Raw genomic sequence first — 16,583 nt, forward strand, 5'->3', positions numbered from 1 at the left:
TGCTGGCAGAGGCTCTGTTATTTGCACCAACTGGTACGAACTTAAAAATGTAAATGAACAATTCGGGAATGGCTCTCCTGTCCCATGGTGTGAGAAAGAGCTGGGGTAGTAGAGGGCATGCTGGGGGAGAAGCCTAGGGCCAGAGAATAGCAGCCAAACCTGCCCCACGCAGCAGAGCCTGTTCCCCCCACAGCACCATGAGCTTCAGCTGAAACCCTTCCAGAGCAGATTTCACAACAGAGAATGTAACGATGATGGAGCCCAGCTGTTGCTGACATTGACATCCAGGCTCTGCTTGGCTTTTCTAAGGAGGGCACAGCACTTATGTTTCACTTTTGGATTGTATTTTGCTGGTTGCTTCCAGAATTTTTCCCTAGTATTCCACTATTTTCATGCTCTTGGGCTCTCAGTAGTTCAGTCACTCTGCCCCATTCGTCTCAGTTCCTTCTGCACTTTTCAACGCTTATTAGAGACCTCTGCCAAGAAACCTGATAATTTTCTTTCCCATTTAAGGGAAAGGATTTTGGACTATAAAAGAAATCTCCATTATATCTTAAGTGTTTCTTCGCTGGAAAGAAAATCCCTGGAAACCAAGGGAATCCTTAAAGGGGCATAATAGGAAGCACTGGAACTGAGACAGCTCATTGCATGACAGCCTTTCCCACTCATAAGAACAAGCACAGGGCCCTGGGCTGTGAAAACAATATGGGTTATTGTTACAACTTCTAACTCAATTTAGGATATGAAAACCAGCATCCCTCAGCATCGGGAACCAGCCAAAACTCATGAGCCACCAAAGCTGCAGTGCCGCTCTCTGCTGGAAGCCCATTGTTCCAAATGCCATTGCTGTGACAGCTGCAGGCTTATTTATGTGCAAGGAGCCTTTCTTTCTCACAGCCACTAGTTCACCCGTGACCAGTTCAGTGATGCAAATCAGTCTCCTCTCCTGCTTCAGAGGATGGACAGCAGATGCTGGACTGCTGTGCAGTGTGGGTGTTTGTGAAGATGTGATGCTTCTCTTTATGCAGGCAGAGGAGGCACTGCAGAGGGATACTGTCACATCTAGGCTCAGTCTGCTTTGCTGTATAAAATCACAGAATCATCAAGGTTGGAAAAGACCACTAAAATCATCTAGTCCAGACATCATCCCATTACCACTACTGTGTGCTGTATGGCTATGTTGTGGTCATGTTGTGGTCTGAGCAACAGTGCCTTCCAAACTCTTCTGCTTGGCAGGTTAAATTCAAGTCTGTATATACCACTGCTTATGAGCCCGGGGGAGCACATTTGTGTCATACTCTGTGCATTTTCCCTTAAGTACTTGAGGTTTAAAGTATTTCCTTGTCAATAACAGCTATAATACACAGGCAGGAAGATGGTTTGCCATGGGCTGCATTCAAGCATTTGGCTGGCTCCATAGGCTGTGGAAATAACAAGCCATAAATAAAGTTTGGAAAAGCTCAGGGTACAAAAATATCAATCAAAAGGAATATCTAAAGCAAGAGTGGGTTAGATAACCTTGGAGAAGAGGGAGCAGACAGCACATTTCTGTATCCTCAGGCCTGTACTGCCCCTTGCTGACAAGCTCACCAGCCACGGAACAAGAAGTGCTGCAGAGAATGGACATCCTGGGGCTGGGAACATTCTCTCCTCTCATCCAGGCTCCTGGATCACTCCAGGCACAGCCATCTGCAGGGTGCCCTCCTGCAGTTCTACCTGAGGCTCAAGCATAATCCTTCATACTGGCAAGGAGAGTGTGGAAGGGTGAACAGTGCAGAGCAGTGCCTCTATGCTGCCCTTTTGTGTCCCCTTTTTGTGGCTGGTTCCCCAGCCTCTTGCCAGACCATATGAGTGACATGGGCAGTGTAGCAAGAGTAATGTGGAAAGATACAAATGCCTTGCAAATAAAAATGAATTGCTTCTCTCCCTGTGATTTAGCTGTATTGAATCTGATGCATGTCCCTGTGTTAGGCTACTTGTCATTTTCCCTCCAACCATTCTCTTCCTGCAGAAGAGTGGTGTCCATTTGTCACAACAGGAGATAATGTGCCCTGGATGCCAGTGCTAACAAACAAATAACCTGCTCTCATATAGCACTGCCAGCTGGAAGTTTCAAGACCCTTCATAACCATTTACAGATTTAACTTCACAGCCCTAACCAGGAATTTTCATCTCTATTGTAAGGGAAGTAAAGTAGGATGTAGGGGTGAAATGAAGGGAACGTAAGAAGAGAACCAAAGTGCTCTGGATACTGATCGTAGGTTTTCTTGGACTGAAGGAGCTACATCAGAAGAGGTGGGATTGGGCTTGTCAATAGGATTCATTCCCAAACTTTTCTCACATCTCCATACTAAATGATTTTCTGTGCCTTTATTTCCCCAACTGCAAAAGTGATTCACTTCTCCTTATAAGAAAGTCTGGAGAAAAAAATAAATACCAATAAAAACAAAAAACAAAACGAAACAAAACAAAAAAAAACTCATTGAGATTTTAGAAGGTCATCTCTAAAACAGGTATGGACATTTAAACACCAAAAATAGTAGCATAACAGTGATATTGCATACACAAGGCAATGGGAGAAGCATATGAAATAAGGAGAAGTCTTTCTCAGGTTAATCACATATACTCCAGCTTCATGGTTTAAAAACCTCATAGTAGGAATTGTCACTACAGCACCCAAGAGGCACGACCAATCAATGCAAAGGGGAGAAAAGGCTAACGAACAGAGCTGTGTACCTCTGCTACACCTGCATAAGCAGGTGAGCTGCATTAAGTAGCGCTAATGTACCCATTAAGTAATGCCAATGAAGGTACTGGCTCCTGCTGAGACCCATTTTCCCCTGTTGGAGGGGAAAGAGAATAGAGTGCTAAAAGGATACTTTGAATGCTGTATTTTCTGGTTAGCAGATGCTCTATTTCATAGAGATCAGATCAGAAATCTGTTATTATTCCTTCCATCTCTATCTGCAAAAACATGTAACAATTCTAAGTGCAGGCTTTCCCTTTGATGAGAGGTTGCTAGTGCGAGGTTGATGGCCCAGCTCACTCCTTGCATGAAGATGTGCAGCTTCACAGAGCTCAGCTGCTCCTAGCTCAGCAAGCAGGGCCTAGAAAGCAATAACAGCCCTGCTGGGCTTATCAGCACACTCTGCTTGTCGTTTTTCTCCTGGCACCAATCCCTGCTCCCGCTTTCACGGATGATACCACCGGGAGCTGGAGGATGGTGGGAAGAGTCCTACTGCTACGGAAGGATGCTACAGCTCTCCTTTCGGTATTAGATCTGGTCCAGGCGCTTCACTCGCTGTAAATCAGCCCCGGGGCGGCAGGGCCAGGTCAGGAAAGCGTTAACCTTCCCTGCAATGCTGCATCCCAGCTCACGGTGGAGCTGCCTTCCTCTCTTCCACCCCCAACTTCCAATTCACTTCAAACAACTCCGGGACAGAATTGCAGGGAAAAGCTGGAGGTTCAGACTAGACTTGTTGATCTCCGTTTCGAGGCAGCAGAAGGAAGTACCGAAGCTTTCCTTTGTGTCTTCACCAAGAGAAGGGTGGGGGAAGGGGGCAGATGCGGCTTCGGAGTTGACGGCAGGCAGGAGCGAGGAGCCGCAGCCGAAGGAAGGCCTTGGAAAGCTTCCTGCCGAGGGATCCGATTTACCTCTCTTCCCTTCCCCCCGCCCCCCGGACTCTGTGGCCAGACGGGAGCGCGGCCGCCATCCCTCCGCCTCGAGGCTGCCCGCGGGGGGATGCGAGCGGGGCCATCCCGGCTGCCCGCCCCGACGCACGATGTAGCCGCCCTCGGTCCCGCACAGCCCCGCGCCGCCTCGCTGGGAGCCCGCAGGAGGAGGTAGGTTTGGGCCGGGAGAGCGGAGCCCTCTCCCGCGTGGGGCTGCGGCCGGGAGTGGCCCCGCGGAAGGGCTGAGGGCAGCGTCGGGGTTTCGCTATCGGCGTGGGGGCACCCACATCGATGGGGAGAGGGGCAGAGCCCCGGCGCCGTGCTGGACGAGCAGGGAGAAAGCCGTTCCTTTCTGCGCCGAGATTTCTCTTCGTGCCATCTTGTGTAAGCAACAGTGCTTGGGGCTGTTATAAGGCACTGGCTTTGCAATGAAGGCTCGGGGGTGGTTCTTATTCCCATTTTCGTTGATTTTCCTGTTATGCAGAGGGCTGCGTGGGGTATGGGGAGGCGTCCCTGGGTAGCCCAGGGAGGTAGAGTGCGTCGTTAGAGTGACTGGAAATACTCGCTCTTTCTCGTTCACAGAGCTTTCCTCGGGGAAATTTGCAAGGCTGCAGTTATAAAAGCCTCTGCTCCCACCTGCCGCCTCCACGGCCGGGCAGAGCGGGAAAAGTTGCCCGGGTGGGTCGTGGGGGCACGCGGGGTATTGTGCCTGCTGTCCAGTAGGGCCTCATTGCGCGAGGGAACGGCGGGTCCGAGCACTAGGAGACTGTCGGTGGTTGGGCCGGCGCTCTCCTGTCCTGTCTCTTCGGGATGGGAAACAACGTACCAGCGCAGCCGTGGCTAACGGCCGGGCGCCTTTTGGGGAGCAGCGCTGAGCGGTGCTCGGGGGAGCTCACTTTAACTCAGCAGCTCCCAGACAGCCTTTTCTCAGAAGAGGCTGCTGAAGCCGTGCCCAGCCTCCTTAGCTCTCTGGACGAGGTGTACAGACAACCCTCCCGGGCAGAGCCTGGGATCCACCGGGAGAGAGGGCAGCACCCGGCCGCCGCCCGGGGGAGCTCGGCGGTAGCCGCCGCTCCGCCACGTGGGAGCGGGCGGCCTTCAGCACCGCGGGCGCGGACAGCGCCTGCCCGAGGCCGCCCGCCCGAGCGGGGCGCGGAGAGGGGTTCAGCACCGCGAGGGCGGACAGCGCCACCGCCTCCCCCTGAGCAGATTAGCGGGGCCGGGCTGCCCCGGGCGGGGATAAGGCCGGCGGGCAGGCGGCCCGCGGGAGCCGAGGTCAGCGGGCAGGGACCCATGGTTGGCTTCTCTTGCAGCTCTGGGGCATGGAGGGGAAGGAGAGGTGAGGAGAGCCGGCCCCCGCACGCCCTGCCCCACACCGCACCTTGGAGCATCCAGCCTGAGGGGGACCAGCGATGCCTCTGGGGATGAATAAGCATGGATCTCGCTCTACTACCTCTTTGCCTCCGGACCCCACGGAGATCGTCAGGAGCAAGGCCTGCTCCCGCAGGGTCAAGCTCAATGTGGGGGGGCTGGCCCACGAGGTTCTCTGGCGGACCTTGGACAGGTTGCCACGGACCAGGCTGGGTAAGCTTAGAGACTGCAACACACACGACTCCCTCATGGAGATCTGTGATGACTACAACCTGGAGGAGAATGAGTACTTCTTTGACAGGCACCCGGGGGCATTCACCTCAATCTTGAACTTCTACCGTACTGGCAAGCTGCACATGATGGAGGAGATGTGCGCCTTGTCCTTCAGCCAAGAGCTGGACTACTGGGGGGTGGATGAGATCTACCTGGAGTCCTGCTGCCAGGCCCGCTACCATCAGAAGAAGGAGCAGATGAATGAGGAGCTGAAAAGAGAAGCTGAGACCTTGAGGGAAAGGGAAGGGGAGGAATTTGATAACACTTGCTGCGCTGACAAAAGGAAAAAGCTCTGGGACCTCCTGGAGAAGCCCAACTCCTCCGTAGCGGCCAAGGTAAGACTTCCACATTTCTTCTTAAGTCTTGTGTATGCTGGCTCATGACTGTCATGATGCTTATCTGAGATGTCAACTTGCTACCCTGGCTTTAGAGTTTCAGCAATTGTGGCTATATAGATGCTATGAGTACAGGGGAGAGAGACCTCCCAAGTGTGAATGAGGCTTAATGTATATATTTTTGGTGGTTTGGAAGAGATTCAGTTTGCTCTGCCCTGAGGGCAGCCTAGACTGGACAGTGTGAGAACAGCTCCAGTGACCCCTGGGTCAGCATATGCTGGTTGCTGTGGCTGGAGATTAGTAGACTTGTTTTTTGTTGGTCTGTCTTGAAGCATTGTGTAACAGAGATTTCTAGGGGCCCTAAAACATCTGTATCCTACTGCTCAGCCAAACTATTTCTTAAAAGAGGAAATCTACTTGAACTCCTAGAGCCAGGTCTTATCAGGAAATAATGGGTTCCCTTCTAGGGGTTACTTTTTTTTTTTTTTTTTTTTTTCTGCTAAACCTAGCATTTAAATTTCATCATTTACCAGATTCCAGACTATTTTAGGTCTCCATGTACAGTGCTTCTGTGGCTCTGTCCCTATCAATAGTTGCAGCACTGCTTACTCTGAAGTTGGTGCCAGTGCAACAGATCTATTTGAAAGCGTTTGGAAGATAAGATCCTTGCTAGGAAAAACCAATGTTGGAATTGGCTCTGATAATTTAGCTGTCTCATGTTAGTCACATTCTTTAGTGAGGAAAATCTCTGTGAACACACTGATTCAGTAACCATGGGGATAAAAGTAAAGGGGAAGAGATTGAAAACTGCGGGATAGATAACTGGGAAGCATGACTGACTGAGCAGAAGGGACCAAAACTTGTATTGTCTGTGTACTGACAACCAAGTAGAAAGAGGCCCCAGCCACCTATGCAATGTAACCCCATATTGAACATACATTTCCAAGTGCAAACCCCAACTCTGTCCTCTTGGAAGTCTGGATTTGGAGGTTTGCTTAGGGAAAGAAAAAGTCTGTTTTCACATCTTTTCTCTTACTGCAGTGTTGCACACCATGAATGAAGAACATGTGTGAAGTTTTGGGGAGGGATTTTATTAAGTCTGGAGCTTAATGGTTTATTCTGGCAGGGGAAAGGAGAGCCATGGTCTGCTGCTGAACTGATTATCACTTTTTTAATGACAAACGGAGCCCCTGAATGTCTTTTTCTCTCCAATGGCACAGATGACACTGTGCTGAATACATTAATCATTTATAAGGCTTCTTTGGCACAGTCCTGGAATCCTGAAACACAGGCCCTGGGCTTTGCTGTATGTGGCACTGACTCAAAATCCATTAGAGACTGTTGATGTTCATGATTTATAGTATATGAGCAGGGGGTCGTTCTTACCAAATAAGTGTCTTTTGTGATTTATAAGTGAAATACACTCTTGCTTCATTTTCTGAGAAAATTCACGGACTAAGTGCATTCAGCATTGCAGGCATTGGATTAATTGAAAGTGAATCTGTAATGCATTATTATCCTTCCCATTTAAAGCTACCATTCTGTGACTTGGTTACTGTAATGAAAATGGTTGCTCTATGTTATCAGACCTCAAATACTTCAGCAGTTCTCAAACACAGATTTCTACCCATTTCAACTGTAGCAAAGCAAATAAGCATGATGAACAATCAGCTAACCAGGCAGGGACAGAAGAGCTGGTAAGCCTATTCTTTGCCTATTTTTCTCCCTGCTGGTGGAAAGCTTTTCTCTCCTGACAGAGTACGCCCTTTGCTTTGATCACCTTCATGAGAATTCATTCCACATATTGAATAGGCTGAACACAATCTTCATCTTCTGATGGAAGAGAGCAGAGAGAGACTTGGCAGCCTGACCCACTATCTGACCTGACCAGCTGTGCCCAGGCTGCATTTTCTAAATCTGATCCTCTGCCTGGTAGCTTGGAGAATCTGGCCAGAAGCTGTCTGTTCAGTGGAGAACTATTGCTGAGGCTATGGGTCTCCAGGAGCTTCTATCTCCTAAAGTCAGATTTGATTTGCTTTGCCAGGTCTGGGAGCTAAAACCCTTTCTGTAGGAAAGGAATGAAGTAAACTCTTCTGAGGTTTAATGACTGGCACTGAATAACCTACCATAGGTGTTCCCACAGATTACTTTCTTTTTGCTTATTCTTTTTCTTCAGACTTGTGCCACTCAGTGCAGAAGTTTTTTGGTTCTGGGTTTTGGTTTTTTTGTTTGTTTGTTTGTTTGTTTTCTCCATTTAAATGTAGCAGGTACAGGCACCCTTCATGTTCTCTGTGAGGAATCTATAAAATGACTACAAATGCTTATTTATCTCTAAACCAAACAGAGTTCTAGGAAGCCATGCAATGTAGTCCAACTCCTAGGCAGATTTTCTTGCTAATATCTAACCAGACTCCTCCATAACAGCATACTGCAGAACTTCTCATGGTCATACTGGGACCATTAAAATTCTGAGAGTGTGGGACTTCTTTGCTTGTTTGTTTTAAAAAGGAATCATACATGATGTACCTCAGGGTGGAAAAGGATGTTAAAATAAGGAAAGAAGAATCCCCCAGCCCTTAATACGTTATATGTATATACTGCTCCATTGTCTAGAGGGGATTTAACCATATCTTTTGACTAATCAATCTGAGTTTTAAACTAACCACCTCCTGGCAAGTGATGACTTAGATCCAATGTTACACCTCATATATAACCAAAGAGAATGCTTTGATAGACTTCATAATGCACATTCCTTGAGAGCCTTGCGATGAAGAACCAGGCAGCTGCTGAAGCCCTAGGATTGCCACCTTGTGACCCACCCTGCACCCTTGCAACAGGCACACGAATCATCTCACCCTGCAGTCAGCTTTACTTTGAGGCACTGCTGGGCTCATTTCACCCAGTGGGGAAAATTCATGCACAAAACTCAGCATAGAGACTCCATATCAAAGCGAAAAATAAACGTATATTTGAAGATATTTCATTTAATTGACATTTGTTTGGTACATTTTTTCATTTCTCTCTTTCTAACCTTGCAAGATACTTTCAAGGATCAGTTTCTCCTGCTTCCCATATATCCCTGAGAAATATTCACTGAAATCTTTGTGAGTGCTCCCTCCTCTTCCTGTGATTGTTATCTTTGCATGTTCTTGCTTTATTATTTTTATTTCTACCATTATTTTTTTTTTCCCAATCTGCTTCAAGGCTTTTGTTTGTTTTGCCCTTGATAGCATTCCTTCTCTGCTTTGGTTTACTCACAAAACACATCTGTAACAATGAAGGACTTCCTGGTGCTCACTTCTGTCTAGATTTCTTCCAGATGAAGATGAGGTACAGATATTTTCTGAGATAGTTACTACATTTTGTTAGATGGATTTTTTTCCTTTGTATCTTTCACAAGAAAGAAAAACACCTCTCCAGAAGCCAAACAACTGCTGCTTTTTCTCAGGACTCAGTGTCTGTGTTAGGGCAGCAGTGACTAGCAGTCCTCCAGCACTCTGGTTTGGGGATTTATCTTCACTGTGCTTTCCCTCACTAAGGCTAAACCTAGGCTGCTGGTTTCTGCCAGCCAAAATCCAGATTTCCAGAGTGAAAGTCCCTGCCATAGCTGCTGTTCTCACTAATTGCACTAGTTAGGGCCTGTGATTTTGTATGCCTGGTGGGCACTCTTGCCCCCTGGGACAGCCAGCACAGTTGTAAATCCAGTCAGACTTCAGGGCATTCTGAAAAATCTCAAACTTCAACTGTTTGCTTTCCTGTATGAGCAAAAAACAAACAAACAAACAAAACAAAAAAAAAAACAGACCAACTCAACACCTTAATTAGCTCATATAGTATTGGAAATCCTCTGAACACTTGGATCTTTCCAGCAGCTTGCAAGGACATTACCCTTTTTGCCTCTGAGGCAAAAGAAGTCCTTCCTTCTTTTAGCCCTTTCAAATTATTTTCCTGATCAATATTTGAGCAATTACTTTTGCAGAGAGGGGGGCAGGGGGAAAAGCCTGCTTGTCTTGTAGACTCCTATGCAATCTATTTTTCTCTTGCTGTCCTGAAGGCTGAGAAAAACATGATGACATCACCCACTTTGCAAAAAAGCTGCTCTGCATATCTGCATGTCAAGTAGGATATGCTCTTCCTCTCTGCCCATGGGGAGCTGCTTCTCTTCATTGTCTCCACTTCTCCCTTGCTCCTGTCCTGTTGGGAGCTCAGCTGCAGCAGTCCCACAGCTCTGGCAGGCTATTTCTCATCTTTCACCTTGTTCCTACTATGTCTTTGCCAGTGCAATAATATCACGTTTATCCTTGAAAACACGCAACTCCAATTCAGTAATCTTATTATGCATGCCTCTACATTTGTTGAACAGCTTTTCTCGAGCTGCCCACTGCTCTCTGCTCCTAATCTCTGGATGCATTGCTTAGGGATTGAAAAGGCTGTTCAGTAAGCTCCTTCCTTATTATTGTTGATAGTAGGTACAAAATAAGAATGATAAAAACTCTTGGAGATGTATTCTCTACATCTAGAGCATTCTTCCCCCACACAGGCTTTCTATTCCTGGCCCTCCCTTATGGCATGCAATTTTCATTCATCTCTAGAAACCCGCCTGAATTAAGCATTCAGCAGAGGAAACCCCTCTCTCTCGTTGTAGGGGTCATGCCTTAGCGATGCCTCCTGCCTCCAGGGCTCTCACCACAGGGCAGGTGTTGACTTTGGCAGTTAAACCTGGATTGCCCATATTTTGCTTGCAGCTCTGAACTTATTTTTCTGCTACAGCTACTGCCTTGACTGTTCTGCTGTATATAGGAGAATATTCCCCTTCATCCAAAGTAAACTTCTGCTTTTGGAGCTCTTCAAAAGCAAAGCCTCAGTCCAAAGCCTTCCCCATGGGCTCAGGGATTTGCCTCTTTGGTCTATAGCTTATTGCCGGGTTTCTAGCACAGCACTGTCCTGTGGATGTACAAACAATTGCTGCTCTGTATCAGTTTCATTTCATCCTGCGGCTCCTTTCTGGGCACTTGTCCTTTCAGTGAGCTTCTTAAGTCTTTTGCCTGGGGAGCCCTAATTCCTGCAGTCGGCTCCCTGCAGTGTCTCACCAATGACCTTTCCACAAGGTATTGCTGTGCCACCAGGTCCCAGAACTCCACTACAGCCTCCCTAAGCCCTCAATTCAGGGGAAAAATGTTACTCTTGCCAGCTCAGTAATTGTGTCCTTCCATTCTTGTTGGCTTTAAAGAATCTCTGCTTGCAAGCAAGGAAGTGCCACAACACTGGCTTCTCAGTCTCCCACATTCCTAATACAATACCTCATGCTATTTTCTGGCATACATCTGCCAACAACAAGTATATTCTAAGCTCTTCAGGTTGGGCCCTCACCTATCAAGTGTGATTCTTTCTCCAGACTTATTACTGGAGCACCATTGGATGTAGGCAGACAGCTGCCTGGCACTTGTTGCCTTGTTGCCTTGGGTTCAGCAGCTTACAATACAGACCTGTAGGTTTGCAGTCACTGAAGTGTTTTAAAAAAGGATAGTTGAAGTTGTTAAGCCTAGTAGTCCTTTTGATGCATGTACCATGAAGTATAGTGTGAGTAAACAGATATGTAAGCACATCCTTGGATTTTTAGCTCGTCTCTGACTTTCTGCTAGGAGAGCCTGGACCACGTTGTGGTTCTTTGAGCCTAGGTATCCACATCTGTATGAGAACGCCTGCCTCAGGGGGGGAGTGACAAGCTGCTGTGCTCAGAATGAATTCCTCAGAGGATATGTGCTGTAGAAGTACAGTCGATGCTATTTTTAAAGCACCAGCTCTCATTTGTACCTTTCAAAAAATCTGTCTGAGATTCGTTCGCCTTGCTGCTCAGCATTCTCCCATCCTCTCAGTTGCTCAGCCTGTGTGCAGATATGATTGAAGGTGCCAACATCAGTCAAAAATGTAGGAAATCTTGCAAGAATGGCAAATCCGTGTTTTGTTCATCTGTAACTGTGGAGTCTTAGGAATAAAAATTCTGAAGAAAAGTGCTGGGCCTGGGCTGCAGGAAATGCAGTGTGGGTAATGCTCACAAACTGTGAGTGCAGTTTCAGTTGCTGCATTGCTAGCAAAGCTGTGGCCAAGTGTTGGAGCTGGCTGTGCAGTGGTGCTCTATAGCTGTGTGAAAAATCAGTTATTTCATTTTATAAAGCATTTTCTTTGTTTAACAGTCTTATGGGATAAGTGTCCTTGCCATCAGCTTGAGGGAGGGAAAGGGGCGCTTTTAGCTCTTTGTTCCTCTTGATCCTGCAGACCACACTTTCCTTCTGATTTCTCTCAATGTGAAGCCCCCACAGAGAGGACCGACCCGATGGTACTTTTACAACAGCAGCGTTGCTATTTGTCACTACTAATGGCAAAATATTTATGTCAAAGAAAGTTCACAGCTGATCACTTAGTTCTTACAATAAACACAGTCAATATGATTTACTCCATGGAGATATCTGGCAGCAACAGAAAAGACTCAGTGTGGCAGCGAATGTGAAGCAAGACACTAATATTAGTTTTGGCCAAAGAATCTACACACTGTCACCTTTCCTGCACTGAGGCAGAAGGAGATTGGAGATGATGTTACCATGAGCTGCCCCATTTGTTTCCTGAGTCTCGTGGTCTGACTCCAGCAAGGGCTTGTTTGAATGAGAGGCATGGAGTCCTGCTGCTGCCTGAGGGAGCAGAACTGCTTCAAGGGCTGGCTGGGTGAATCAGTACCTCGTAGCTCCATGTCACACACCTATGGACTGGCAAGAGCTCAGAGATCCCTGTCCCACGCCCTATTACTTAGCATCTTTCCTGCCTGAGGTGCTTTAGCTTTGGCTCCCTTTATCCTTAGGATCACCTTGCCCTGGGTTCAGTCCCCAAGGCAATATCTGCACTCCCACCTCCTGTTGCTCAGTTACTCTGAGTACAGCAGAAGCAAATCTTGCAGTAAGCTTCCCCCAAGTGTGACTGCTTTCTGACTTCTGTCTGCTGCCTGAGGTCTCTTCTGTCCCCTTTGCAGCCTGGCACAAGCCAAGTATTGTTTACCAGCAGGAGTTGGTGAGGTCTTGTTCTAATTTTTAATGAAAAAATTATACTCATTCTACAATAAGTCTATAAGACTTTCAAGCATCTCTACACAAGTGCTGTGCCTTTGTATTCACTCTGTGTTGTGCCCATCAAAATGCTAGCATTCAAATATCACAGGCACACTTATGTCTAGGTCCTGCGATGCTAGGTGCTTCTCTATGAGATGAAACTTCCATTGAATGTAATGGGAGCAGATGAGTATTATAATGTCTGTGCTCATCAAGCAAAGCTCTCAAAGTGCTTTGAAAAGATGGATTACTTAAGGCCAGGACAAACCTGTGATATATGCATTATCCCCATCTTAAAGTGAAGAGGTGACAAGTGCCCAAGGTCAGAGGAAAGGTGGGGGCAGAGCTGGGGGGGACCCTGACTTCCCAGCACCCTCAGACATCGTGTGCTCCCATGGCAGAGGGGAGTGTCCAGGTGTCCTACTGTTTCCTAAAGGAGCCCTTCTGCATAGGAAGGTCCTGAAAAACTTTGATATCTTTAAGGGTTGAGTGGTTACCGAAAAAAATGGGTTTTCTCCATAAGATCCAAAACCACAAAGTCTATATAAGGGCATTTTCTGATGCCATTCTGACTGTGGGAAGGGGATTCTGTTAAACTATACTATGCAATAAGACAGTGCAAATATTAGGCTGTGTATATAATTGTATTGTGAAATGGTATTGTCAAATCCAATACAGTATATATATATTTATACATACATATATTTGAAATTGCCCTTCCATATGGAAGTTCCTTTGTACCCCGGACAAGGAAAATGCTAGTTTTCAGTTACCTCTAAGACCCAACAAGGCCTCTTTGACAAACACAGCAAATATAACAAACAAGTCAAACATCTCTCTGCAGCAGTCATGTCTCCTAAGACAAAGAGAGTGCAGTCATTTTAGCAGCAGGATGTGCAGGACAGCAGCTGGCTAGAACTTGAACTTTTCCTTGCTTTGGGAGTTCCTTCATCACATTTTAGGCAGCAGCCAAGAAGGATCTGGTGTAACTTGCAAGGACTGAGGTCTTCAGGCATTGACAGTATTTTTCCCCATCGAATCTCCCAGGCTGTCCCTGGTTCTCTCTTCCCAACTGAGGGCTCCAGCACTTCTCCATCCCCTACAGCTTTCAGTGGATTTTTACAGAGGATAAATCCTTTGGTCTGCTCTCTGGGAGCAGTTCAGTGTCCCCTTCCTGCCCCATGCCACCTCCAGGTTGACATTCAACTTCTGCATGGCCTCAAGGCCGTGACACTCACAGTTGTGAGCATTCCCCTTTATCCCATTCACTAGTCTCTCCCTGGCACGACATAATCTATGTGTGGTTTTGCTGTTTGCTGAAGTTTGCAGCTATTCTGGTCCAACCATGTCCCAGCTGTGACCGCTCTGTGACATGGCCCCGAGGCGCTGGCAGTGATGGAGGGTGGCCTCAGCTCACCACCCCACAGCCTGCCTGCTCTCAAACCCGGGTGTCAACTCAATAAGGGAGATCAGCAGCACAGAACACAAACCTGTGCACCTGTCTGTGCCTGGATCTCACATTGACAAAACACAACATCCATCAGGCATCCCAGTAATAGGATCAGAAATCTGAAATCGTGAGCAAAGGGGGATGTCTCAGCCTCACTGCTTAAAATCTTCATAGGGGGATGGGGAGCTTTTACTCCTCGTTTGCTAATTTGTAGATTTTTGGCAAATCTGTCTTCTGTAGCATGAAAGTCTTTTTAGAAAAGAATAGGGGAAAAAAGTGTTCTCTCCTCCTGTTAGTGTGCCAGAAGTTTATTAATAATGCATAATAATTATACTTTGCATTTCTTAGCTCCTTTCATCTGAGGATCGTAGTGCTTCACAAACATTAATTAGGTAATCCTCATGACTGTCTGGTGCAGTAGCTCTTATTATCAATCAACATTTAAATATAACAATGCAGAAATAACAGTAAATAAACAAATCTCTCAGATAGAGGAAAGAGCAAACCTGGCCTGGAAAGGTACAGCATCTGGAGCTGTGGGAACCACTGCCTGCGGCCGACCTGACTGGCATCATAAGAAATGGGTTTGTTTTCAGGAAGAATAGTTTTTGTTAGGCTAACGTAGAGATTAAAAATAAATAAATGCCAGTGTTGTGGCAGCAGTTCTCCCTCCCTTTATGGACATTTGGACATCTCGCTTGCTGCCAGTGAGCAGAATTAAACACTGTTAGTCAACCCGTGGTTATTCTTAGCCTCTAATCTACCTTGTCAGGTAGAAGTCTGGTGGATCTCAGCAGGTTTTGCAGCATTTAGCTGAGGAGAGCCAAGGCTTTTAGGTTTGTTACCAGTTACTGTGAGTAAGGAAGGCACACATAACAGCAGTTCTGTTTTTCAGAGCTCCTGCTCTTTTCTATGATGCATTAAGAGAGTATCTGTATAGTAGGTGATGTGGACTCTGTTCCCAGGAATGCTGAAGACCCTTTGGTACCATGAAAGACCTCAGAGGGCTCAGCTCTGGGTTTGCCTTTTGGAGGAGATGCCAAATGTTATGACTGGCATGCACTTTTGGTTTAGTTTGGCAAAGTTGTGGGCTTGGTGTCTGATTCCAGGGATGCTGGTTCCTATTTATTACTACTTTGACTCTTCAAGCTAAATTTAAAGAGATGAGGTATAGAGTGTATGATTAATTTCCTTTGCTCATTTCCAAGCCCTGCCTTGACTGAAGCTGTTCTTGTCAAATAGGAGTGTTTTAGGAGCAAGACCTTCCTACTGCCCAAGGTGCCAGCGGACCCAGCACTGTCTGTATGCTGATGCCAAGTTTCTGTGTGAGGTTCAGAGGAACACAGCAGGGCACTTTGTGCTGATAAGAGATACCTCCACTAGACACAAGCTTTGCTGCGTTCTGGATTGTGTTGGTTATCAGAGCTCGCTCAGCTAACTGACAAGTTTGTGTTCTGTCTGTGTTTACATACAGTGTTATCCTATAGGAGTAACTTTAGACTTCCAGCAACCCCAGGGGATGATCTCATTCAATACCTGCAGCTGTGGCCAAAGCCAAGTTCAACATGTAAATTCTGCCTGCTGAAATGAGACATCCATCTTGTTAGACAAATGCATGAGGTCTCACTAAAGTGATGCCTGGCCTCTCTGAATACTGGGGCAGGTATAATTCCATTATTTTTGCATGTTCATTAAGCTAAAGAACAATTTGCTCAGGTTTCTGGTTATGAATGACGATGAATGAAACCCTCTTGACTTAGTAGTTATTTTTAAAGATGCTCTTAAGAGCTTCTTGTAAAGTGGCTATGAAATACTTCTTAGTTTGCACTAACTTCTGAGAAACTTGCTTTGTGGTCCAGATAACTTGGGCATGGAGAATACCACTTCCAGGAGTTATAGAGGTAATTTACTGAATTCATAAACTCTTTGTAGGAAGTTCCATCTTTTGTTCTGTGTTTATATGCCACTAAGTGCAATACTGTCCTGACTCACAGCTCATGCATGCTACCCCAAAACAAGCCATAAATATGTTTTACAGAGAAAACAAAAACTGTTCTTGAATGGTATGGAGTTTACTTTCTGTAACTGTTAATCACATAATCAGATTGGCCCTTTTCTTGACAGGTCAGTGCATATCAGTAGGACCAAAGGTCCCCCCAAACTTAGCGTCCCATTTCAAGAAGTAGGCAGCAATAGATGCTTAGAGAAAGAGTGAGGAGCAGAACACACATTTCTCTTCCTTTGGCAGTGAAACATCTTTATTGCTTTGGCCAACAGGATCTGCACTCTGGGCTTGATCTGGGCGTAAGCTGTGTTGCTCAGTAAAGCAGAGCTAAATGAGTGCATCAGCCCTTGTTGGCCCCATTGATTTTGCTTTGAGTGCTC

At 46.5% G+C, this 16,583-nt stretch overlaps 1 protein-coding gene across 2 annotated transcripts in view; it reads left to right on the forward strand.

Annotated features, from left to right (window-relative positions):
* Nucleotides 1-16,583, forward strand: part of KCNB1 (potassium voltage-gated channel subfamily B member 1) — a 114,361-nt gene that overhangs the window by 3,379 nt on the left and 94,399 nt on the right. Inside the window, exons 1-2 of one of the 2 annotated variants that reach the window (XM_052683926.1) lie at nt 3,438-3,843; nt 4,986-5,651. In XM_052683926.1, coding sequence (XP_052539886.1) covers nt 5,085-5,651 — 567 coding nt within the window. In that variant the 5' untranslated portion in view covers nt 3,438-3,843; nt 4,986-5,084. Of the gene's footprint in view, nt 1-3,437; nt 3,844-4,985; nt 5,652-16,583 lie in introns of those variants that run through there. The other variant, XM_052683927.1, reaches the window with a different exon arrangement.

This window comes from Tympanuchus pallidicinctus, unplaced genomic scaffold (genome assembly GCF_026119805.1).
Source record: "Tympanuchus pallidicinctus isolate F22 unplaced genomic scaffold, pur_lepc_1.0 scaffold20, whole genome shotgun sequence".
NCBI classification, from domain to species: domain Eukaryota; kingdom Metazoa; phylum Chordata; class Aves; order Galliformes; family Phasianidae; genus Tympanuchus; species Tympanuchus pallidicinctus.